Source organism: Mizuhopecten yessoensis, unplaced genomic scaffold (genome assembly GCF_002113885.1).
Source record: "Mizuhopecten yessoensis strain PY_sf001 unplaced genomic scaffold, ASM211388v2 scaffold11167, whole genome shotgun sequence".
Taxonomy (NCBI): Eukaryota; Metazoa; Mollusca; class Bivalvia; order Pectinida; family Pectinidae; genus Mizuhopecten; species Mizuhopecten yessoensis.
In genome coordinates, this window is record NW_018408913.1 from 583,272 (window position 1) to 610,255 (window position 26,984).

At 36.6% G+C, this 26,984-nt stretch overlaps 2 protein-coding genes across 4 annotated transcripts in view; both read left to right on the forward strand.

Annotated features, from left to right (window-relative positions):
* Positions 1-5: 5 nt before the first annotated feature.
* On the forward strand, positions 6-18,169 carry LOC110467227 (splicing factor 3B subunit 2-like). The gene is made up of 22 exons (XM_021524239.1): positions 6-124; positions 4,167-4,213; positions 4,705-4,750; positions 5,127-5,149; positions 5,478-5,519; positions 5,703-6,032; positions 6,570-6,750; positions 6,906-7,609; positions 7,945-8,083; positions 8,702-8,814; positions 9,275-9,390; positions 9,771-9,849; positions 10,508-10,624; positions 11,920-12,234; positions 13,182-13,331; positions 14,152-14,241; positions 14,761-14,868; positions 15,132-15,239; positions 15,516-15,652; positions 16,746-16,944; positions 17,191-17,382; positions 17,822-18,169. The coding sequence occupies exons 1-22, from the start codon at positions 34-36 to the stop codon at positions 17,885-17,887; spliced, it is 3,393 nt and encodes a 1,130-aa protein (XP_021379914.1). The 5' UTR covers positions 6-33; the 3' UTR covers positions 17,888-18,169.
* Positions 18,170-24,723: 6,554 nt separating this feature from the next.
* The window catches only part of LOC110467245 (mitochondrial amidoxime reducing component 2-like), a 16,059-nt gene continuing 13,798 nt past the window's right edge, over positions 24,724-26,984 (forward strand). For all 3 annotated transcript variants that reach the window (XM_021524280.1, XM_021524277.1, XM_021524279.1), the window contains exons 1-2: positions 24,724-25,045; positions 25,888-26,064. In XM_021524280.1, the coding sequence (XP_021379955.1) occupies positions 24,825-25,045; positions 25,888-26,064 (398 nt within the window). In that variant the 5' untranslated portion in view covers positions 24,724-24,824. The remainder of the gene's footprint in view (positions 25,046-25,887; positions 26,065-26,984) is intronic.

Below are 26,984 nucleotides of genomic sequence, written 5' to 3' on the forward strand. Positions count from 1 at the left end.
TTGAGATCAAGGTAGTCTACCATAATAACCAAGATGGCGTCCGTTCCCACACCGGAGGAGCTGAAAAAGCTAAAAGTCGTAGACTTAAGGGAAAAACTTTCGAAATTGGAACTACCAACTGCAGGTGATTTTTTATAATAAGTACTTATTAAATGAGCTATGAATATCTTACCGTGTGTCTGCACTTATTAAAAACAATAATCTTTTCCACATGTAAACCCCGAAACGTTGGTCCGACGCCGCACATGACATAGCTAACACGGTTAAGTGTACTGCACGGTCGATAACCGGCTACAAATGTACTGATAATAAGCATTGTTTCACTCTCCGTGCAGCAAACAGTGCTTGAAGTGAAATAGTGGGCCATGCCAACCGTCAGAAAATTGTGGAAAATTTGAGTCGATGTTCAAAATAAAATGTTGAATCAATAAAACGAGCTATTGTTATGACAAAACAAAAAAAAATATCACAGCAAGGAAATAAAATGCTACTTATCTATCGGTGAGGTATGAGAGAATTTTTCAAACATCGTAACTAAAAGTAAAGAGCGTGCAGATTTTTAATAGGGGAGATATACATGGCTGTAGAATCAGAACTATTGATAGTACAATCTAAATTACATGTGTTGTGTATATGGTTTGGTCGAGTATTCTTAAACGTCCTATCAACAGCTATGGTCATTTAAGGACGGCCTCCTCCCATGTGTGCAAGATGTATGCGTGTGTTTTGGGAGGCTGCAATATTTTCATGTTTGTCACCTTGTGATAGCACGGTTGGTTGGTTGATGGGTTTATCGCCTCCATGATTCCACCCATACAGGTTTCATCACACTGACGGAAGTCGGTGTTCTGTCGGCGTTATTGATAGGGCAGAACTGATCCCGACTTTATAGTGCTGCCTTACTGAAACATACTCCAGAAGACACCCAGCTGGACACCCTACCTGGTCACATTATACTGACAAATGGCGAAACCAGTTGTCCCACTCCTAAACTGCTGAGCGTTCAACAGGAGTAGAAACTACCATTTTTACAGACTCTGGTATGTTTCGGCCTGGGGACAGAACCCAAAGCCTTCCTCACAGGGGCGAACGCTCAACTAAAGGCCAAAGTGAGGCATTGTCAAGGGAGACATTAGGAAAAAGAAAGTTGTTTAGATAAGATCCCAAATTAAGTCGCCTCTTACGATCATACAATGGTGGCAGCAGATACAATTCTTATGCCGTACCTGCAGGGACTAGTGTATATGAAGCATGATAAAGGAATAGTAACGTTAATGATAATCAATCTAGTCCAGTTCTGCTACAATTGTAAGTGACATCATAGAGAAATTATGTTTTACAAAAATTTGCAGAAAGACACTCTCTTGCCAGACCATGCTAATTTTATAAGATTGTTGACAAGATTGAATTTGGTATTGTGGATGAGGATCAGCTAGATCTGCTGGAAGAACATGTACAGTTCAATGAATGTAGAAAGTAACTTTAACATCATTAAAAGATTTAAGTTATAATTTAATATCTATTTTTCTTATATTTGTTACAAAAAAAAGCTGTCGCACGCTAGGGGACATCCGGGTAAATACGGACACTTTTCAAATGATGACTACTAATACACGCTCCTTGGTACAGTTCATCAAATTGCTGTGTGCGATCTTTCAAAGATATTATCTACGAACATGTTAAGTTAGAATGAAGGACCCTTTTTGTTGCTATTTTAAGTGATGCTTTTGATTGGCTGGTAAAATGAACACTAAAATATAAACCAAAACACGGAATATAGAGAAATCGGTTGTCAAACAGACACGTGTAGGGTAATTACGGACACATGTCGGGTAACTACGGACACGCTACTCTAATCATGCACTCACCCAATAAAACCATAGAAACTGGTCACAATGTTTCGCCAGGGGTTGCTACATCCTGTCCGCATACATGTACAACAAACCGGTCAGTTTGTAATTATAACTTACCGACCCTGTCACAGACTTTCAATTTTGTGATATTGCCCGGGAGTCCATAATGTAAGTTTAACCAGAGACATGTAATATATGTCTCTGGTTTAACAATCTATATATGTGTAATATTGTGTTAATTCTGATATATTTGCTTGTAAACAGAAATCAATGTAAAAGCCTGATTTTAATAACAGGAGTCAGAACAATCTCTGTAGGCCAAGTTGGTCAACTAGCCCCATACTTACATATGGCCACGTGCTTCATGATGTAAGAAATTGTTTCAATCTTGTGTTTTGATTGCAGTTTCTGTTCATCATGACGAACTGTTCATTCTCCGTGAAATTAAAAGTGACCACAAACCCAAACGAATTTGTTGTCTTGAATTCAAATTTCATGTACAGTTATATGTTCAGGTCTTCCGGGAGTATTGCCTTTATCCCCACTTTATGTAAGTCCCCACTTAGTTTTGTTTAATAAAATTTTAAAAAAGTGCTTAGTATGAACGAAAATAACATCACACGCTCTTTTAATGATTTTAAGTAACCTTGCTGCAGTGAGACCTCATCTCTACTGAAGGATTCCAAAACAATAAGTACACAATTTTAGAGTTTAATAAGGCATTGATTGATTATTGCAGTATTGTTAATGTAATGCGATACAGACAGACAAAATTATTAGTTTCGATACACGAGAAAGTATCACGATACAGTATTTTAAGAAATTACTTTTGTAGCATACTGTTAATAAATGTAACTGGTAAAGAACCAAAATGTAATGGAATGAAATAAGATACTGTCTAATATTTCTGTGGATTACAATTTCATTTTTTATCATATTTTCTCTCTTATTTCATAATCATATTTTTTATGAAATGTCATCTTATATACGTTTGAAGCATAACAAGAGAAACAAGGGGGATGTGTAGTCTCAGCTATGGTACATGTAGCCTTTTGTAAGAACCACATAACTATTAATTGATCAATTAAGAACTGTCCGTATTTACCCGCCTAATAAAAATCTGGGGTCATCAAAAGAGGGTCAACACTCTCTTTTAGTATAACCGGGGTTGGCAGGTATGCAAGAAAGAAATATGAATGATGTAACGTAACCATTAATCTGTTTGGGTCCTTTAACCCCATTAAAAGATAGACACTTGAACGTACAGCTGCAGCTACCCAATTGTAATATTAAGTCCTGCATTTGAGTAACAGTTACTGTTTACAGTATCAATTTCATTACTGAAATAGAGAATTAAGTGAAATAAAAACTTAGAAAGTTTCAAACATAAAATAAAATTTAAAAAAAGGGCATTATTCTTTCAAAATACATAATCCAGTAATAATAAAATGAGATGCATTTGTGCAAAAAGAATTGATTCAGATGTCTTAACTTTCTGTCAAAAAAAAGAAAATTAAAACTTCTCTAGCTGATGATAGAAATATTTCATGCTAGGTATATTAGGTATTTTCATTCTTGAAATTCAAATACATTGCTAATTAAGGGGAAAATTGTAAATCCTCATCATGGCATGTATGTTTTAAAAATACGCTAACACATTTTTAGCAGTTGTCCTCTTTCAATGGACAGACAACTGTATTGCCGTTACTTTTGAGACATTGGGTATATGAGTCCCACAGGAAAAGTCCAGAACTCAAATACCTGTGTCTCAAAAAACACCCAAAAATTACTGACTATAGCAACATAATAGTTTTAAATTTCCAGTCACATGCACATGTACAATACTGCCGACATAAAACTGGTGACAGCATCAGCTATATATTCATCAGTAATATTATTAACAAGATCACTTCAAGACCAGCCCCAATCTGATTTCATTTGCCTCCCATGCTATCTACAAAACCACTTTAACCTAATATATAGTTATATTGATGTTTGAAGTCAATAATAAGCATTATCAAATACAGGGTTGACAGAGGGAAAGCTACAGATATTGAAACAACCAAAAAGCATCACTTGCATGTTTGGTTACCATGGCAATTAATATATATGTTTGGATTATGACATTAATACAGTTAGAATATGAAATTGCAATGTGATTCTTGGGTGCTAATTTGAAATTCAATGTTTTTTCTATTATTTTGTGACATTTTAATTATGCATTTATAATTACATGTCCAGCTAGGACCCTTTTCTTGGTAAAGGAATCAATTTGATAAACAATATTGTGACAGCTTTACTTGTTTGTTTTAGGTTTAAAAGCAGAGCTTATTGGACGACTACATAATTACTATGTCCAGGTAAAACAATTTTAAATTAAGAAAAAAAGCATTATGAGCTACTGTCTTTGCCATGACTTAATTAATTTTTGAAATGCTAAATTTCCTCATTGTTGACATTATTGAGGAATTATATGTGGGAGATTAGGTAAATGAAGGATTCAATACTACTGTAGTTTTAAACTGCGAGGCATTTTAAACTGTCAAACTGAACATGATATATTTGGTGCATAGCATAAAAGTAGATATGATTTAAAATAAGTTTGGATGCTATGCATGGTTGTTTTCTTTTTAGATATAGAGACACACTTGAAATATCATCAGTTAGTGTAATTTACATGTATATCATACCTATATGACATATTCTAGTTAATTAGAAATATATCTTTTTACAAGCTGTGCATTACTTGTGTGACATTTCTGTATATATTCCCTGCTTTTAAGAGATAAGGAGGGATATTAATTTGGGTCTGTCAGTCTGATATATATATTGTATCCTTCTTTTTATCCAGGAAAGTCTCAAGCAAGATGAAGGGGAATCATCTCCAATGGAAGAGGGTAAAATACATTGATTTATTTGGCTAGTTTTTTTTTTTATTTATTTGGCAAGATTCTTTCTTTTGTATTTATAAACTGACAATGATACTTAATGGCACAAAAAAGGATAAACAGTGAATTTAAATGTAGTGTCTATGTAATTTGTGCTCATGATCATCAAGCACAAATTATGTCCAAAATGTATACCCACGTGCCTTCTAGAGGTAACATGATCATTCATCACATTTGTTTAAAAATCTTTAATACATGTACTTGATAATTTACACAATATGATGTTAATGTGATATTTCAATGTATATAATTTTTAGATTTGTTTCTCCATTACTGTCTCGAGTGCTAATTAACCCAATATAACTTTTTTTCATTTTTTTTTCAGAATCTCCTGATGAAGAGAAGGAGGTGTGTTATGTCAGCAGTTTGCAACAACAATAAAAAAAAACATTTTGTTCTCATTTGGGAAGTTTTATAAAATGATACAAGTACCAGTACATTAAATTGAAAAATGAAAAAAGGTGCACAATCAAATTAACTGTTATTCTAAGTGCTAAACCTCCATTTGCCAATTTATTAGTAGTTTTAGGTGTATGTAAAAAAAAATTATTAAGACTTAGAAAGGTGTTGCTCTTTTCAGGGCAGTATACAGTACCCATGTTATTACATGTACATCAAATACAGTACATACCAGGTATATGTAAAAGATAAGACATTTGTTATATCATGTTTACAGGAGGATTTGCCACCTGTACCAGTGCAAGTACAAAAAACAGAGGTAAGTTTTAATCATCTTAATCACAATGGGTGAGCACGACTAAACGGTAATAATATATTTTCACTACAAGCTTTCCAAAAGGAAAGGTTTTAATGCCCCTAAGACATAAAGCATTAAGATTTTTGTTTTTCTTTTGGTCTTTTTGTCTATAGCTATTTGTAAGACATTTTGCTTTTTTCATAGGTTCCTGATAGTCCTGGGCCATCTCGATCAGTAGATGAAGATCTCCAGCGAAAGGTGGCTCTCCAGCAACAGATGATAGTGGTGGAGCACCAGCAAGAACAGGAGAAGAAACTACTAGAGCAACAGAAGGAAGCTCTTGCATTACAGGCCCGACAACAGGCAGCGGCAGCTATGATGATACAGCAGCCTCAGCATGTGGCCCCTCCTCCCCCTCCTGCACCAGTGTCTGCACCTCCCCCTCCTAACATAGACCTGATGGAAAAGGTCAGACAACAGCAACAGATGCTAGAGGCAGAGAAACACAAACAGATGATGGAACAGCAGCAAAAGGTGATACACAATTTTCTGGAGGGTAAACCAAACGATAGAAATACATTTTAAATAAGTGCAGAAAAAAAGTCACAAGTATCACAATGACCTTAGGGTAGGTTTTTCATTCTATTAACTGCTCTTCGCAAAGTTTTGCCCCATTATCAGACTTCGTAAGGACAATTTTACATGTTTTTAACCCTAAAGTACTTTAATATACAAAACCAGTCGACAAGTAACTAGGAAGAAGAACCTTTCCTGATGCTTTTGTGACTTATTCCCTTTTTTGATTCAAATCATCCATTACTCTGCATAAATCAAGGTATCTAGTTGAAGGTAAAGAACCCTCCCATTCACCTTTGTGCAAACATTGGTGTTAGCACTACAAACCTCATTCCCCCCCCCCCCCCCCCCCCCAAATAAAAGCATGAAACATGAACAGATCTAAACCATTTTCAGTGTGAAGATTCAATAAAATAAAAACAAATAGCAGTAGTAAGATTTCTCAAAACTGAAAATTGAAAATTAAGTGAGAAAATTTTATTTACAATATTGCAGATGATTCAACAACAACAGCAACAGCAGCAACAGCAGCAACAACAGCAAGCTATCAGTCAGGCAGAGGCAGAGCGAAGAATCAAGGAGGCAGAGATCTTCAGACAGCAAAAATTTGCTCTGATAGAGGCTCAAAGAGAGGAGCAGCAGATGAGAATGCAGAAGGAACAGCAAAGACCACCTGGTGTGTAATCAGCTGTCCTTGTCATAGAACTGTAAAGCATTTTTTATTTGACTTCAGTTATTTGAAAAATTAAATTATTAACTCCATCAGGATAGCTTTCTGATAACTGTCGTATAATGTTTTGTCTTATGATGTAATTGATTGTGTTGTTGCAGCCCACCAGATGCCAGTGCCCCCTCCAGGCCTCCCTGTGATGTCTCACCCACAACCACCATCCACCACCATACAACAGCAACCTCCACAGGCTCCCCCACCTGTTCAGATTTCAACTCCATTGCCCCCACAGATGCCTCCCCAGATAAGTGGACCACCTCCCCCAGTGGGTCCCCCTCATGGCCTTCCCCAGCCAGCTCCGGCTCCTCCTGGTATGGGTCCACCACCAGAGCTTATGAGCTTACCTCCACCCCCTCATGGAGTACCTCCCCCTCAAAATCTTGGAATGATGCCACCCCAGGGATCACCTATGCAGACTGGTGCACCTCCCCCTGGGATGCCACCTCAGCAACAGAGGGATTCTGGTATGCAGCAGATGATGCAACCTGCACAGTCCATGATTCCACAACAACAGGCACCTCCCACAGTGTCAGAGCCACATCATGAAGGACCACCTCCTCCCTTACAGCCACCAATGAGGCCACCCCCTCCACAGCAATCACAAATGGGCATGCCACCCCCACCAATGTTACAACAGCCGCCAGGACCACCATCATCCATGGTTCAGCTAAGTGGCCCCCCTCCACAGCAATCTGGACCACCGCCACCACGGCCCACAGGCATGCTCCCAGGACCCCCAATGTCTGGACCACCACCCCCAGGGGTAGTCCAGACACCACCACAGGAGAAACTTCCATCTCCACAGGTATGTAGACAGGAATATGGTGAATCGTACTAATAGAGGAATTTTTAAAAATGAATTAAAAAAAAAATGATAATTGCGACTTACTAAAACATACAAAAAGCCTTTTCATTGTGAATACCTGTATGTATATTTTACTTTCTGGTACCTTGCTATCATATTATGTACACACTTGTTGTAATATATTATGTGTCAAAGAATAAATTGTTAATTTAGTTGAACTGTTGATATCCATTAAAAAATATCCTCAAATAAATTGTATAGATTGTAAAAATAATTGTATGTTTAAGGATTGATATGTATCATTTATAAATACGATGGTGACTTGATGTTTACAGCTGGAGCCTCCCCAGCCACCGCCTCCTAAGGAGATAAAGCTCCCTCATGCTCTGGAGAAGATTCTCGCCTTTAAGGATGTGAGGGCTCAAGAGGTTGGGCTTACCCCAGAGGAGGTCGAGATCATGCATCAGCCTGAGGGTAAGCCTTTCATGATCCCAACTGTTTTATACTCATATAAGGAGACATAATTAAATCAATCCAAGACAAATAAATGGGTAAGGAGTCAATATTTTCATATTTGTTTTTTAAAACAGTGGTTTTGGCTTGTCAGTTAAAAAGTTTTATTTTACTCTTTGGTGATGAGTTAGTGTAAACTAATGCATTGATTACACTTATTCTGTTATTAGATTCTCTCTACAGTTATAAAACATATTAAAATGCATTGGCAGGCAGTGTAATCTATGTTGGAATAGTTTTCATTTCTTTACTTTCGAGCATCAGACTAGTTATAGTGTAAATATGGTTTTAGGATTGTGTGCCATAGCTGGATTTTAATGCTAATGCAATACAGTATGTAAATTGTCAAAAACAAGTCAATAGGTTAATTAATGTGTTCTGAACTTAACTCTGACAGGTCATGAGATCAGAGCATGATGATACTAAGTGATGGGAGTTGAACATGACAAATGATGTAATATGAACAATACTTGGACAGGTTATGTTGTCAAACAATGATTGTTTTGAGAGGTTGTGATGTTTGTGATCTACCTCGTTTCTTATGTTACTATCACAATAACGTGTGTTGCTGTTTTACAGAGAGGGAGGAGGTGGATGAGATGGAGGGTGAAGAAGATGAGGATGTTGGGTATGGTACTTATGATATGGATGAAGAAGCTGATAAGACAGAGGAAGTTCCTGTAGAAAAAGAGGTAGGTAGCTGTGATTTCTATATTTTGCTACAAATTTGCAGAATTAATAGATGCTGGCAATTTTCAGCATTTAGAAGTGGATGAATTGTTTCAGATTAGAAAGGTTTACATTGAAATTTATTAACAACGACAAAATTGAAAATGTGTTGCTATATTTTCTCAGTTTGAAGGTTATTTTGCAATATAACTAGGCAGTCAACCCCAAATTGTGGAATTACTTTCAAATTAAGTTTATTTGTTATAAATTATTAATATTAAAAATCTGAAAATGCCAATTAACATTATCAACAAACTATGTTTCGTGAGCATGCTAGGCTTTACCATTATATATCACATTACTGTTAGGTTTATGTTCAACATGGCAGTTGCAGGGAATAAAGCTATGCCTATATTTTGAGCATTGTTCCTTTTAAACCCAATTTTTATGTAAAAATCTTAATGTCATTTTCATTTTCTCCAGTCCAAAAATAAAAGAAGAAGAAAGAAGAAAAAGAAAGCAAAGAAGAATCGTCTGCAGCAGCAGCCTGTGTCAGAAAATACACGGAAAGATGACTCCGAGGAAGATGTACAGATTGAGTATGCTTCTATACTAGCTCTCGGGACATTTATCATCAGAGATGTTTTCCTTAATATTTTGTTAAAATTAATTTGAGAATTATTTGCTTATGACCTCAGCATAGACTGTTAGTCTGGGTGTTACCTTCTTGCAAGCCTTGACAAAGACCTTGTATGCCTGGATTTACTGTGGGGGAGAATTCACGTAAACAAACTGGTTGTTTCTGATAAAAGAAAAGGTCTGATAAAAATTGGAAATGCTTTGTTATTAATGTGAAAAATGGTGTAAACGAAAACGTATTGACCGTGGACCGGTAAAAATAACATATGAAACAAATGATCCCATATAAATCTCGTTGCCACTTTGCCAAACTAGATACATTTTCCCGCTTTCTTTTCAGGTACATACAGGAGCAATTAGATCTTGAACCTTCAGATCCAAGCTACTTCACATTTGCAAAGATATTTGAGGCATTTAAGGTAAGGGTATAAAAGTATGCAGTTCTTATAGATGTATCAATTTCATAATCTGTAGCTCATGGGATTATTCAGCTCCACTCGTGCTACATGTACTTTGTCACTTTTTATAGTTGAATATCATCTGATATATAGCATAATCAAAGTACAGTTATTTATTATGCTGTACCTTGATGAGAAAATAGAATGAAAAGATAATTTTGCTGTATACTGTATATTATACTACCTAAACCAGACTCGGTCCAATCTGGATCTTTTACTAAGCTGGCCAAGCAATTTGGTTCAGACAATGACAATGTATAACAAAGAAGACTCTACCATTCGGAACTCTCAGCAAATCGACCAAATTACGTTATCCAAGGGGAGTCAATAGAATGCATTGTAATTAAAAAGATACCTATATCATATACATATTGTAATGTTCTGTGATAGGATATTATAAGAAGGTAAACTTTTAACTGTGATGTGACAAAATTTCAGAATATAATGTTACACTGTATGTGCTGAGATCAGAATTGTAGGAAATATAATCATATAGTCCTCATGGAAGATTAAATCTAGAAAGTAAATGTGTCAGTCATGTTGAATTTCACTTGTTGGTAATCCAATCGACACCTTATACAGAGTTGTCTGATGTTAATGTTTGATCATTTTTCTCTAGATTTCTGAGAATGAGAGACAAAAGGAAAAGAAGGAAGAAAAGGTTGAAGAAAAGAAAAGGGAAGAAATTCCTGAGCCAAGGGGCATTTTTGATGAAGATGACAGTGATGAAGATGAGGTTTGTTTTAATAACTATATTGATCAAGGAAAACATTTTAGGATGTTTCAAATGAGTACTATGTTAAAAAGAAACAATCAGTAACTATTTTCATGGGATCTTTGAATTTGGTACATTTCCGGATATGTCTCCCCATGAAATGAAGCCTATTGTATTAGTCACAGTTCTTCTGGTTCTAATAATACCTTGTTTGCTCCGCAATCAGTGAAATGTTACCTTTATGAACTGTTTTACCCGCATCACCCACAGAAGTAGCAGAGTGTACTATAAACACTTCACTGTGAACTTCATCTCAATGTTGAAGTTCAAATAAGTATTGCCAGGTAAATTATTGTAAAGATTTTCTGGGCCATGATTTTGTGTCACCTGACCAGTAAAGGCAAGACATATGGATCACTCCATCGGCATCTGCAGGAAGGTTTCTGTGCAATGACTTGAAGGAATGCTTTGATTTTCATGAAAAATCATACTTCTGCAGTATCAATTACCTGCTCAAGTTGGATTTTGAGACATATTGGGAATACAATATGGTCAAAAAATCGAGGAAGCTTTAATAGGTTGATGTTTTAGAGCAAGTTTTTTTTGTGCAATGTTAGGTAACCGTACTCAATGGACTGTTGATTATTATGAGGTTGAGGCATATATAATGAGTGTAAGCAATCCAGTTTGATGGTCTTTTCGTTTCATTTTTAAATAAACTGTAAGCATTTTTGGCCTCTATTCATGTATTTTCAGCAAATTATCACCACAAATACAACAGACAAGTATAATTTTGATGTATTTAAACTGCAAATGACCATCTTGGATTTTAAAGTGGTTTCCTTGCCACAACTCTTATAAGGTGCTTTTATTTTGATGAATCTTTTTACACCAGATGGTTGGGTGTCTCTCTTTTAATTTGACCATGGTCCACCATCTATTCTTAAACAATATTTGTTTTCACTATTTCTCAAAAAGATCTGGACAAATTATTCTCATATGTGGTTCCCTTTGGTGTTTAGTTGTGCATTATTCAATATTTAGACAGAACAAGATAGCCATCTTGTAGTTTGATGGTTAAAGTTTGTTATCACTGATTCTCCAGACAGATCAAACTTAAATAGAAGTTAGGAATATCTTGCAAAGGTGAGTGCTAAGATCCATTTGGGACCTCTTGTTGATTGTGTAAATATGCCATGTAAAGTATTTTGTGCCAGGTTTTATCTGCACAGATATAAGTAAATTTTCTGTACATTAGTGTGGAAAGGTAAAATATACATTTTTTTTTTCATGATTGTCTGTCTTCATTTTAACAGGATAAGAAATTAGATGACGATACACCCAAGATGTCAAAGAAGAAGCTTAAGAAGATGACTCGGCTAAGTGTTGCACAGCTGAAGCAATTGGTGAGTCGCCCCGATGTTGTGGAAATGCATGACGTTACGGCCCAGGACCCACGTCTGTTGGTACAACTCAAGGCAACACGTAACACAGTGCCCGTCCCCCGGCACTGGTGCTTTAAACGAAAGTATCTTCAGGGCAAAAGAGGAATAGAGAAACCTCCTTTTGAGCTGCCAGAGTACATCAAGGCTACAGGCATCATGGAAATGAGAGAAGCACTTGCTGAAAAGGTGGGTTAACTATAAAAGACACTACATTATATCTGTCATTTTCTTGTTATCCAAATATCAAATGTGCTAGAAGCTGAAGCTTTTGGTATGTCTTACAAAAATGGTCTCTTTCTCCTTCTTTACCAGACACATTTGTTTGTAATCAGGCCCTGTAATCATCAATACATACAGGAGTGTACAGTTCTAGAGAGTTCTAGCCTGCATGTTGAGTTTTAAAAGTTCTATTAGCCAGACATATTTTCATAATAAATATTGAAAATGTTTAGTAGCCCTGACATAACATCTACTAGCCACAGCCATCAGGTTAGTGGATTCCTTCAAACTTGTATGGAGCTTTTATGGTAGGGAAATTGAGTTAAGTTTGAGGCTGAGAGAAAGTATTAATGATAGTATGGTTAGGAAGATGATCTGTCGGAAATAAAACCTTTGATAGAATCAAATGTCTTTTGAGTAACATGTTGATGTGTTAATCCTCATTAACTGTTAATCATAGATTCATTGTTAATCACAGATTCGTTGTTAATCATAGATTCATTGTTAATCACAGATTCGTTGTTAATCATAGATTCGTTGTTAATCACAGATTCGTTGTTAATCATAGATTCATTGTTAATCACAGATTCATTGTTAATCATAGATTCATTGTTAATCACAGATTCGTTGTTAATCATAGATTCATTGTTAATCACAGATTCGTTGTTAATCATAGATTCATTGTTAGTCACAGATTCATTGTTAATCACAGATTCATTGTTAATCATAGATTCATTGTTAATCACAGATTCATTGTTAACCATAGATTCATTGTTAATCACAGACTCATTGTTAATCATAGATTCATTGTTAATCACAGATTCATTGTTAATCACAGATTCATTGTTAATCATAGATTCGTTGTTAATCACAGATTCGTTTTGACATGAAAAGTGTAAAATGCTATATTTCAGGAAGACCAGAAAACATTGAAAGCAAAAATGCGAGAAAAAGTACGACCAAAAATGGGGAAAATAGATATTGATTATCAAAAACTTCATGACGCTTTCTTCAGATGGCAGACCAAACCTAAAATGACAATACATGGTGATTTATATTATGAGGTAGGTAACACTGTATTCCTGGTGATAGTTTTGTGTGGAAACTTTCAAAGCAATGCTATTTTATGGCATACCTTCTCAATATGAAGCTGTGTAATTGAAACTCTCCACACGTAACAGTTCTTAAGTTATCATTGAAATAATGTTTATATTTAATGTGTGTAGGTATGTGCAATGAATGAAAACAGCAAAATTGGAGTCGGTGATATATTTTTATGTAGAACCCTTTCTTAAATTTGGGGGAAATGTGTAAATTTTGTCTCCCAAAAGTAAGTTAGTATTTAAATTCTGAGACTAGTAGAGTAATGCAACAATTTCTGTAAATTAAAGATTGAATTTAAAGGTTTTATGGTTTTTTGTTCTTAATAATGTGACACTTTGGTAATTTATTCACTTATGAAAATATCGTTTCTTCAATTAAGCTTTTTTTCTATACATTATTGATGTGTACATGTGATAGTCCGTTTCTCACAGCTTCAGAGAAGTGAAGTTGTGGTTTTAGACCATCACAGAGAAATCCATGTCCTCCACCGGTGAGGTCATGGAGTGCATTGCTTCACCCAGGAAAACTGGGGACAGGGTTGTCCTCCATAGCTTTACTGGTTTTGTGGATGCATACAATATCTTTAACTTGTAAGAACAATTAGAACAAATTAATTGACAACACTAGATATAGATGTAAAGAAAGTCTTAGATGTTATAATGATGTTTTGACTGAATATTATAGCTGCAAATCTAGCTTGTTTTCTTTCAGTTTGTGTAACTGAGAATATCGTTATGATTTGATTTCCTTCATGAAGTAATTGTTTTGTTATTTCAACAGGGAAAAGAATTTGAAACACGATTAAAAGAAAAGAAACCTGGAAATTTATCGGATGAATTAAGAACGGCTCTAGGCATGCCAGTGGGACCAGTAAGTATTATTGATGCTGTGATGCCGTGTAGTCTTCTCAAACTGGCAGTTGACTTTGAACTGTACAGGTTTGAAATCAAATGATTTTGTTGATGTATAATTCAACCTCCCATTTATTTACAGTACACGTTGAAATAAAGTGATTGTTTTTCTGATCAAAGTAATTACTCATATGATGGCGTTGACATGATGCCAATTATTCACTGGGCTATTTCAGATATGAATAAATTAGGGTCAGTGACACATTTTAATTAATAATTAATTGATGGTTGAGTCTTAACTTAACCACTTCTCAAAAAAGAAAGAAAAGATTTGTTATAGGAGGACAAAGGAAGACAAATTATGGTCGTTTTCAGATTAGCCCTATATTTATAGTTCATTTACCTAAGATAGAATGGACCTGATTTGTTACCTGGCCAAATCATGTTGTACCTTAGATTTTTTGCCTTTATGTTATATATGCTTTTTGTTTAATGCCCCCAATGTCTTTATCAATATGGAATTGGACTTTTTTTCCAGAATGCAGATAAATTTCCTCCCCCATGGTTGATTGCTATGCAGCGATATGGTCCACCACCCTCTTACCCAAATTTAAAAATTCCTGGACTTAATGCTCCGATTCCTGAGGTAAGTCTCCTTGGAAATCTCCAATATATCTGGAAAACGTGTTGAAGGCATTGTCTTTGTTACTTATACATGAACGTTCCTGTATATATCTGAGATTATTTTTAAAAAGTTTGGTTTGTAGTGACTAGTTCTGACTAGATTTACAAAATCAAGACAACATGTAATGTATTTTTAAGGAATGGGCACAGATGATTCCATATTTGATTACCTTCTGTGGACATATTGAAAATGTTTGTAATTGATTTCTTGTTTTGTGTTTTCAGTCGACCTCCTTCGGTTACCATGCAGGAGGCTGGGGAAAGCCACCAGTTGATGAGAACGGCAAACCTTTATATGGAGATGTTTTTGGCACACAAAGTGGTGACTTCCAGGCAAGTGAATTGATTTTAAAAATGTTCTTTTTTAGTTCGTCAGTTGCCTTATAAAAGTAACTGTCTACATTTACGTTATCTTTTGGGGACAGAAAAAGGAGGAGCGCAGTATAGATAAGTGGGTTTCTTGAAAAATATTTTGCTATGACTATTTATCACCTTCACCTCTATGTTAGTGATGAATTGTCCAGATAGTATGGTCTCCAAATATGTATGTAAATTATCTTTAGAATAATTAGATCTGATTCCACTATTTACTGTTCTCCTATAAATCAGGTCGTGGTGGAAGAAGAGGAAATAGACAAGTCCCACTGGGGCGAGCTTGAGGAGGAATCATCAGAGGAAGAGGACTCTGATGAGGATGACGAAGATGAAGAAGATATGACAGGTCTAGTCACCCCAGGGGGCGAAGGGTAAGTACTACTGCATCAAAAGGAATCTCTGTACCAATTTTGTTTGACTGATGTATGTTCTCTTTAGACTTCAGTATGATGTTGGTTTGACTCGACATTCAGTGAGATATTATTGCTGGACTGATGCTCGATATAAATATCTCCCTCACTATGGAGTTGGTTTTTCTTGGCTATCCTGACAGGCTTCAGTAGTTGTAGAGGACTCAATTCTCCTTAATAACCGAAGATAATTTGATAATATTTTTTACACAAGCCAAGTATGAAAATAACTCTTGACAAATGCATCCACATTTCAAGGTTCCAAATGCTAGGTCATCATTACTATTTATAGGACTTGGTTTACAAATTCAGTGTCATCACTCAGCAACTTTCATTTTTATACGCTCATCAAATTTGACGGGAGTATTATGGTATGGCGTTGGCCGGCCGGCCAGCATAAACTTTTGTGTGTCCGTCAATCTCCTACATTTTTCGACCGATCTCTTTGAAACTTGGTATACATTATAATCTTGATATGAAATTGTGTCTCCCTTAACAGAATTTTGATTCAACAATTTTTCCAAAAGTAACTGCCCTTTGTTCATTTCAGTATTTGATTTTTTGTCCGGAGATCTCCTACATTTTTCGACGGATTTCTTTGAAACTTACTATGCTAAATAATCATGATATGTTGTTGTGTTTCCTTGAAAAGAATTTTGATTCAACAATTTTTGCAAAAGTTATTGCCCTTTGTTTATTTCAGTATTTGAGTTTTGTCCGTCAATCTCCTCCTACATTTTTCAACAGATCTCTTTGAAACGTGGTATACATAATAATCATGATATGAAGTTGTGTCTCCCTTAAAAGAATTTTCATTTAATGATTTTTGCAAAAGTTTTTGCCCTTTGTTCATTTCAGAATTTGATTTTTTTTGTCCTGAGATTTTCTCCTACATTTTTTATAGCATGTCAGCTAACCACCCTTAGAATGATGCAGATCTTATTTCAAATGTAAGAAAGTATATAACACTTTATGGCATTTGACGGGCTTATATTGTTCCGCCTCACGGTACTCTTTTTTTTGTTAATGATGTTATCTGTATTTTGTTATGCAGATTGGTAACCCCAAGTGGAATCACATCAGTACCGATGGGTGTGGAAACACCAGATATGATAGAATTGAGGAAGAAGAGGATAGAGGATGCCATGGACCAAGGGGGAGAAACTCCTGCTCTCTACACAATCTTACCAGAGAAAAAGTCGGCTGTGGGTGGGGCAATGATGGGCTCATCACATATATACGACTTGGCAGCGGTAGGTCTAATGCCTTCACATCTGTTCACATCATTTGCACGAGTTATTTAAATTCTACCATAATAAAGCAGACAAAGTTTAACTTGATGTTTAATAAGATTACTGTTATGTAATGTGAAATAATGAAACAGAGGAATGAATGTTTTGTTACCATTATTTTTTTTTTTAACATTGATCTGAATTTCATTTTTGGTTGAAGTCCCTGTACCTTTTCATTGAGTGTTTATATTACTATCTGTTAAACAGGGTGTGCCTGGGAGTAAGAAGACAGACAAGGTGGCCCCAGAGGGGATAGAGGTGGCCCTGAATCCAGAGGAATTGGATCTTGACAGTGCAGCTATGCAGGCCAAGTATGACCAGACAATGAGGGAACAACAATCACAGCTAGAGAAAGAGGATCTCAGCGACATGGTCGCCGAACATGCAGCCAAGCAGAAGGTCAGTTTACACACCAGGGCCGTTTTCGTTTAAAACTGTTGAACCGGTCGGACACAGTTTTCCGTTTATTAAATAAGGTCAGATCTAGTAATCTGATGCTGCTTTCAGGCAAGCCTCGACGAAGCCTTGCAAGGCCTGCATAAACATTTGCAGGTCTGCCAGGATTTATATGCGAAATTGTTTCTTTTAAAAACGGACTAACTGGTTGTTCCGCATAAACGAACAGGCCCCTGGTCAAGACATAGAATAAATGTGTTAAAAGTCAAATATGTTTGAAAGCGTTCTTTTTCATTTTGCGTTTAAATTTACTTTAGTATCACACATATTCCAAAATATTTATTGATTTGTTGTGGACAAGTTTTGTTTGTTTTATGAATATCTATGAAGTGTGAACATGATCAACAGTCTAATAAATTCACATTATTTTATCTTTTTTCAGAAACGAAAGAAACAACAACAGGATAGTGGAAAAGCTGCCAAAAAATACAAAGAGTTCAAGTTTTAATGTCATGTTGTCTGTCTGTTGTTGTGGTAACCTTTGATGCTATATGTGTTCATGGACAAAAATAATGGAATTGAAAATCATGTAATGGTGTGAAAGGTGTGGAAATGATGGGAATTTGTGGTAATTGTCGGTACTGGACATTCTTCTGAGAACTAAGTTACATGTATCAAAACATTCTACTTACAGTTTTAGAAGTGCTGACTATCTCGTGTGAACCCTTCATTTCTACAGATTGAGAGGTATTTGGAAGGTTATGCAAGGAATAAAATTTTAACACTGTCATTTGGTCTTGTTTATATTTTCAAATACATTTCATCATAATCTTGTGTATAAACTGTATGTAAAAATCTCAAAGATAATCAAACATTATTTATATCACACACATTTTCTGATTCACTCACATGTTGAAAAAAATAAAATACCATCCCTTTAAAGGTATACCGATATAGTTATCATTCAAGACACTTTCTAAAGATAGATATGGGCATACCCTTAGTTTATGAAATGTTGAAGTGCCTTTGCCAAAATACACTAGTAGTCTTTAAAAGAAAATGTTGATAGATGGCAAACACCAGAATTTAAGCTCACTGGATCCTTTTAGATCAGATGAGCTAAAATTCTTTAAAAGTGAACCAAGGTTGTGACCAAGGGAAGAGTGTGGCACCCAATAGTGGGGGGTGGATACCAAAAATTGGGTAAAGGAGTATGAACCTAACTTGGCATGGAGCATCCCTGAATGAAGGGGATTCAGTGTTGTGTAAGTAAATGTCATTGAAGGCTGAGGGGCAGGGCCAAATACGGACAAAACATTTTCGATTTCCTCTCCTGGCGAATCTTAGGCAAACAGGAACCAAGATTGGTGCAATGATCATCTCCCCTGGGTCAGAAGACTGCCAGATTGACAAGGTTGATCTATAGCACTATTGTAACTAGGGATTGTAACAAAGTCTGGAATGGAACACCCACGGGCAACGACAATCTAAAGTTCACACAAGGACGTGGGGATGTTGGTGTGGCATATAGGGGTTTATAATTAATAGACAATCCTGACATACTGGTAAACGGATCTAGACCTACATGATTATTAGTCATGTAATAATCCTGAAACAAAGAAATCCAATGCTATGAAAATTAACGGTGTGTGAAAAGGGAACTGCAGCTTTAAACCTACTTAAGTATGGTGATTGGTGCGGGATTTCTGCCTAATCTGGCATGGAGCATCACTTTGGCCAAGGGAATATGAAGACGTGGTCTTTGGGGAAGAGGTCCATAAGAGGAAACAGTTAATTAAAAAGCTTACTTTTAAAGTTCAAATGAATGAATTTGAAGTTCATTTACCGGGGAAAAGAAATTTGTCATTTGATTTTTAGCTCGCCTGCCCGAAGGGCAAGTGAGCTTATGCTATGCCATGGCGCAGCGTCCGTCCGTCAACTTTTCCTTTAAAACGCTACTTGTCCTGAAAGGCCCAGTAGATTTTGACCAAATTTGGTCAGAAGCATCTTTGGGGGAAGGGGAACAAATATTGTACAAATGGTGGGTGTGGCCCCCCTGAGGGCTGAGGAGCTGGGCCCAATAGGGGAAATATAGCAAATTCTTTAAAATTCTTCTCCTTCTGTAGGAATGAAAGGATTTGTTCCATATTTTACGTCTGAAGCATTCTTGGGTGAAGGGGAACCAATTTTGTATAAATAGTGGGTCTGGCCCCCATAGGGGCCTGAGGGGCGAGGCCAAATAGGAGAAACAAAGCAGTTATTATTTAAAATCCTTCTTTTTCTGTGCGAATGAAAAGATTTGGTCCATATTTGGTTTGGGTCATCCTTGGTTAAAGGGGAACCAATTTTGTTTAAACAGTGGAGGTGGCCCCCCTGGGGGCTGAGGGGCAGGGCCCAATAGGGGAAATATAGCAAATTCTTTGAAATCCTTTTTCTTCTATAGGAATGAAAGGATTTGTTCCATATTTGGACGAAGCATCCTTGGGTGAATGGGAACCAATTTTGTATAAACCGTGGGCCTTAGGGGCTGGGCCCAATAGGGGAAACATAGCAAATTATTCTTTAAAATCCTTCTTATTCTGTAGGAATGAAAGGATTTGGTCCATATTTGGTAAGAAGCAACCTTGGGTGAGGAGGAACCAATTTTGTATAAACGGTGTGTCTAACCCCCCTGGAAGCAGAGAGACAGGGCCCAATAGGGGAATTAGAGGTAAAACCTTTTAAATCCTTCTTCTACCATAGGGATTAAGGGATTTTATCCTAATTTAGTCTGGAACATCCTTGGGCCAAGGTGACTCAATTTTGTATAAACAGTGGGTATGACCCCCTAGGGGCATAGGGGTGGGGCTCTGTTTGAAGTTTGTTCTCGTTTTATCTCAAGTACTGGATGGATCTTTCTGAAATTTCATACGTACTTACAGCACCTACCATTGAGTGCTATATCTTTACTTCATACCATTTATTAGGTCACCTGAGCTTTGCTCAAGTGACCTATTCTAATCGCTTTCTGTCTGTCGTCGTCCGTCATCCGTCTTGCGTAAACTTTTTACATTTTCAACTTCTTCTCAAGAACCAGTGAATGGATTTTTTTCAAACTTGGTCAGAATCATCCTTGGTAGATGAGGCTACAAAATTGTAAAATTGGGACTCCTACCCCAACCCCTGGGGCCAGGGCGTGGGGCCCCAAAGGGAAAATTAACCAATATTTCAAAAATCTTCTTCTTCACACTCAGAGGTACTACAGTCATTTTCTCTGCATAGAAAGAAAGATCATCAGGGCTTTACTTAAATTGTAAATTTCAGGACCCCCCAGCTATTCGTTCTCCCTTTGGGAGGGGGTAAAGTTTACTATAGTTTATATAGGGAAATAACACTTTTGGGTATATTTTGACAACTTTCTGTAGGAAATTATTTTTACTTGGTGAGAATTATCCTTGGAGGAAGATGGTTTCAAATTGTAAAATTGAGATTCCTACCCCGACCCCTGGGGCCAGGGCGGGGCCCCAAAGGGAAAATTAATCAATATTTCAAAAATCTTCTTCTCCAGACTCAGAGGTACTACAGTGATTTTCTCTACGTGGAAAGAAAGATCATCAGGGGCTTTACTTAAATTGTAAATTTCAGGACCCCCGAGCTATCCGTTCTCCCTTGGGGAGGGGGTAAAGTTTACTATAGTTTATATAGGGAAATAACACTTTTGGGTATATATTTTATCCATTTTCAGCAGAAAATTACTCAAACTTAGTCAGAATCATCTTTGGTGAATGAGAGTATTACTTTGTAAAATTGGGATTTCTGCCCTATCCCCAGGGGCTAGGGCGGGGTACCAAAGGGAACATTTACCAATATTTTCAAATTCTTATCCTTTGATGACATGACAAGTATTGTATTTCACTTAGTTTACATGCTGATTTCCACATCACATCTAAACAATAAAATAAATCTACCAGTACCTATGATATAACTCAGGTGACCACTAAGGCCCTTGGGCCTCTTGTTTTAAACACATTCAGGTGAGCGATACAGGCCCTCTGGGCCTCTTGTTTAATAATGATATATATATATATAACATATATATGTTCCGTGTTTGTAGGTGTCCCTCTGTCTTTAAATGTCCCGTTTCCTCCAATTGAATTTATATATATAAACAAAACAAATCTCCTTAACAAACATAGATAACATTGGCTACAATGCAGAGTAATGTAATATCTTTGAGAATATGTATAAATTGCTGTGAAACAAGAAAAATAGCGACTTTTTATTGTATTTTCCGTCTCTGCTTTACTATAGCAAAAACGTTTTCATCACAAACCAGTGTATCAACAACAAAATATTAATACATTTGTATGTCAGTTATATAGATATTCTTATTCTGTATATTCGTTGCATAATTTAAAATGATGCTCTCTTTTTAAAATCAGTAGACACATAGTTTATAATCTTCATAAAACAGAACTGTGTATGCCATCTATCAACAGTGCCTAGCAAGTTGTACCGTCGCATGCCTCGCAGACTGGTAATTGCAATGAAATAATAAGTATTGTTTAATTTTGTCAAACAGCAACACAGGGTGAAAAAAGGAAAGTTTTAGCGATTAAAATCCTAATGGTAACAGTGGAGACATTTTGCCGACATCACCATGTGTGTATTCTGATGTGTAGAAATGGTTGCACTAGAGACGTATACAGACGTATATATAATATATACGTCTCTGGTTGCACTGTGTAAATTGCTATATATGTATTGCGTCACATATTAGAGATGGCGCATGCTAATTCGACCCTGAAGCTTTATTTGGACATTTTTACGCAGATATAAAATCAGCTAATGTCCTTAATACCAAATTTAGTATCGAATTAACAGCCTCTTTCTTTATAAATCATATGAATATAGTGACGACAAGAACAATGGACATCGATATAGCCGTACTGTTACTTGTTAATCGATAGGCAGTAAAATGTTTACAGTATTAAAGTAGAAAACATTCTGATATAATGACCTCTAGCTGCGAAAACGACTAGCTTTCTGACGACAAGAGAAAGGAGGCCGGGTATTACTATTAGTACTTAATGACGTCCTGCTGTCTGACTGTCAGAAAAAAATCAGTTTCATTACCCAAGGACATATTGTGTTCCGTGTTTGAAACGGCAACATAAAAAGTCTGTTCGTGTTCGAATGTGTCCCTCTGTCTTTAAATGTCCCGTTTTCTCCAATTGAGCGAAGTATTGATTTCTATTCTTCATTTGCAGCACAATCACAAATAACACAGGTCGAACTAAATATCCAAGTTAATTCGGGGTATCTCGCGTACTTAGCAACAATACAGGTAGATCAAATTTGAAGCCTCGATCTACACTCAACAGTACAGTTCACATCCTAAACTGGATATGTGTAACTTCAAATCTACAGACATCATTTACAATAGTTACAACTTCCAAGTCATTGTTAAAATGAGTGTTGAAGCACAGACTTATACTAGCAATCTAATTTATATACCGTAGTCTCATTACGCGGTTGATGTGTGCCTATTCAAAGAGGTGCTGCTTTACTTAAAGGTAGATGGTCAAACTACTTGTTAAACTGTCAATAATACTTGAAAAAAGTAGATACTTTTTTTCTCAATATATGTATACATGCAAACACAGTATGTTATGTAATGTACATGCACTGCTAAAGTATTGCAATCTGGAATGGTGTACACTCCCTAAAATGTCTGACCCGCCCCTGATTCCAGTATTGGAGTGGAATTAAGGGTATGGATTTAATAATGAATATTCTTATCGGTAGCGAAATGGATGAATTCCCTTATTTCAAGAGGTCTGTGGATCACCATAGCGGAGATGCTGTTGGTATTGGTATATCATGTATCTGTGTAGTTAACTGGCAACTCAGAAAAAAAGCCGGAAATGGAACTCTTCTTCCTTAGAGATTTAACAAAGCTAGACCTTTGGTATTCTTCCTTAAGGACCACCACTAATAATAATAATAATAATATTTATTCAGATAAAAGGCAAATAATACACGTATATCACATTTTGCAGATTGGACATAAATATATATATTATCACAGAATGAGATGTTATTTATAAGTTATTTATGCCATAAAACTAGTAATCAGTTAGGTGTTAAAACTGGATTGGATTAGATTAATTTAGGCCTTTACCTGGGATGACCCATAAAGCCACATTGTGGCTTAATTCCAATGGGGTCCCTTAAATCTAAATCAATCAATTCAATTCATAAAATAGTTACATAATTACTTAGTATATATTGTTAATTTGGTAAGACTCTAAGACACTTCTGTTACATGTGCCATAGACTATAATCAATGAAATAATGCTGTTAATTGAATGATATAAAATATGAAGAGATTAATATATTGGAATTTTAACAATCAAAGATATATAGTATTAACTTAAAATGTTACTTGTATCGCTGGTGGTTGGGCCAATCCCAACTGACCAAACTCTCAGACATTAATGTACATTAACATAATTGATTGACATGTACTGGTATATAACTTATCCTAATAAAAATCTGATACAAACGATACATTTAAACCAATTGAATTTTATAAAAATCTGTTTCAGTGTTTGCTTTTTGCAGAAGAGGGCTGTTGGTGGTTGGGCCAGTCCCTACCGACCAAACTCTCTTACTGCATAAAGTAATAGTAATTGACATGATGAGTCAATGACACAACATAAAAAAATGGAATGTAAAAAATGTATAATGATTTTGAATAATTCGATTAACAAATTTTAACAAGTTTATTTAAATACCTGCTACTTGGAGAAGAGGGCTGGTGATTGGGCCAATCCCTACCGACCAAACTCTCAGACTGCATATAAAGTAACAATATAGTATACTTAGAAATTTGAATTAAGAAGTAATAGAGTATATCACTGAAGTCTCACTATTACCCTTTCACAAAATCACCCTTTTGTTCCAATCTAAACTTAAAAAACATTTGACAAGAATTTTGAATCTGTGTAAGTTGCCTTAATATTATCTGGTAATGCATTCCAGTCCGTTATTGCATTGTAAGAGAAAGATGTGGACTCTACCCACTTATATTATGTACAATAAAAGTTATATATTGGCATGATCTTGTACACATCTTGTTGTTCCTTTCAAAACCTTCCTTCATATAAGCTGGATTTTTTTTTTTTAAATCAGCTATGTATATATATATATAATGACGCAAATAGTACTCGATACCTTATGGTGCTATCTCCAAAGTAATTAATTGATTCCTAATTAAAGCTGACTATCAAGCTAACTAAATAGCTAGTCATAACAAATAAGTTACATTCGGAACACACTAAAAGTGAAACCTTTGTAACATTTGACCTAGATTTCACTGCTGTATCTCTGTGGACGCATTTGAGTTGGGCTTTCATTGTATGTGTGCAAAGATAGGCTAGCCTTAGGTAGTTCACGTCGATATGGAAAAGGACGCCGCTTATATAGCGTTTGGCCTGCTCGCAGCGTCAGCAGCCAAGTTTCTGCTGTCGGCATGGATACGGAACAAAAGACTCGAGAGATTTGTGAGGATCGGGATGGTATCCGATCTGGTCTATTACCCTGTTAAGTCCTGCCAGGGGATACCACTAGAGTCGGGCACTCTTCTTCCGCTTGGACTCTACAAAGACGGAATGGCGGACAGGTACGGGTACATCATGTGTACAACACGTGTCACAACGTTTCACTTTCACTTTCGTATTCATGCGGTTGCAGTTTAGGTCCAAACAACGTCAACTGTAACACATTCTCAGGTCCATGTACTGGATCTGATGCAGTGTTTTTAAGTGATCTTGATTATACGTTGGAACATGGATCTATAGCAAAAATAAAATGGAAAAAAACTCACAAGTGCACTTACCATGGTAATAGATGCTTATATAAATATTAAATGCATTAATTGTAGTATTTTCCCCTCATATGTGATGGTTGTCCCCAAAGCAGGCTTCACAAGAGTTTAATACGGATACAGGCGGTTTACTGGTAATAGGGATACTTTAGACAGGGACACAAGATACTTGACAGGGTTTCAAGAGACTTGACAGGGACACATGAGACTTGTTAGGGACACTGAGGACTTAACAGGGAAACTGTAGAAATTCACAGGGATTCAAGAAACTTGACAGGGATACAGTAGAAATTCACAGGGATTCAAGAAACATGACAGGGACACAGGAGGACTTAACAGAGACAGAAAACTTGACGGGGACACAGAAGGACTTAGCAGAGATAGAAAAAACTTGACAGGGACACAGGAGGACTTAACAGAGACAGAAAACTTGACAGGGATATGAAAGATATTATATACAATGTTAGAATGTTAATAATCCTGTCCACCAAAGAACTACACATGTCAGTCCCCAGCAGAATTATTTTGGAAAGAGTTTCCTACAATTAGGATGTGTATCTAGAAAGACAATAGAATCTGCAAAAGCACTCTAAATAGTTGTCTTTCAAAAAATTCAAATGTGCTGTTGACATTTTCAGAAACTGGATGTTTACTCGCCCTGATGGTTCATTCCTTAGCCAACGCCAGTGTCCCAAGATGGCGCTGATCAAAGTCAGTAGTCATGACGACATGATCCATCTTGATGCCCCAGGGATGCCAACTTTACAGTTACCAAAATGTCCAAAGGTCGATCCAAGACGATTTATTGCCTGCAGGTACAGAGTTCACTGTTAAAAGAAGGAGTTTAAAAGAAAATTAAATGGAATCTGTCAGAGAAATTACCTTGAAATGATAAGAGTGCCTGAATTGATGTCCGAAGGACCAAGGTGAGCTTATGCCATACCGTGAAGTCCGTCGTCCGTACGTCGTCCGTACGTCAACAATTTCTTTAAACGACCTCTTCTTCTTAACCACTGATTGGAATTCAACTAAATTTGACTGGAAGCATCCTTAGGTGGTGGGGATTCAAAATTGTGCAAATGGTTGGGCTGAGGGGCGGGGCCAAAAGGGGTCAATTTGGCTATATTGCTTTAAGCGACTTCTCCTCTGGAACTAAGATGTGGATATCAACCATATTTGACTGGAAGCATCCCTAGGTAGTGGAGATTCAAAATTGTACAAATGGTGGGGCTGACCCCCTAGGGGGCTGAGAGGCGGGGCCGAAAAGGGGCAATTTGGCTTTATTGCTTTAAACGACTTCTTTAGAACTATATATGCACTGGATATCAATCATATTTGATGAAAAGCATTTATGGGAGGTATGGATTCAAAATTGTACAAATGGTGTGGCTGACCCCCCAGGGGGCTGAGGGGCGGGGCCAAAAAGGGTTATTTGGCTATACTGCTTTAAGCTACTTCTTCTCTGGAACTAAGTGATGGATAACAACCATATTTGACTGGAAGCATCCCTAGGTATTAGAGATTCAAAATTGTACAAATGGAGGGGCTGACCCCACAGGGGACTGAGGGGCGGGGCCAAAAGGGGACAATTTGGCTTTATTGTTATAAACGACTTCTTCTGTAGAACTATGCCATGGATATCGATCATATTTGGTGGGAAGCATTCATGGGAGACAGGAATTCAAAATTGTACAAATGGTGTGGCTGTCCCCCAAGGGGGCTCCGGGGCGGGGCC

Bases quoted from the DNA above. Each gene is read 5' to 3' on its own strand.
- LOC110467227 (XM_021524239.1), top strand. From the start codon at position 34: ATGGCGTCCGTTCCCACACCGGAGGAGCTGAAAAAGCTAAAAGTCGTA. The intron at 125-4,166 runs GTGATTTTTTAT...TGTTTGTTTTAG, and splicing joins ATTGGAACTACCAACTGCAG to GTTTAAAAGCAGAGCTTATT. The intron at 6,033-6,569 runs GTGATACACAAT...ACAATATTGCAG, and splicing joins TGATGGAACAGCAGCAAAAG to ATGATTCAACAACAACAGCA.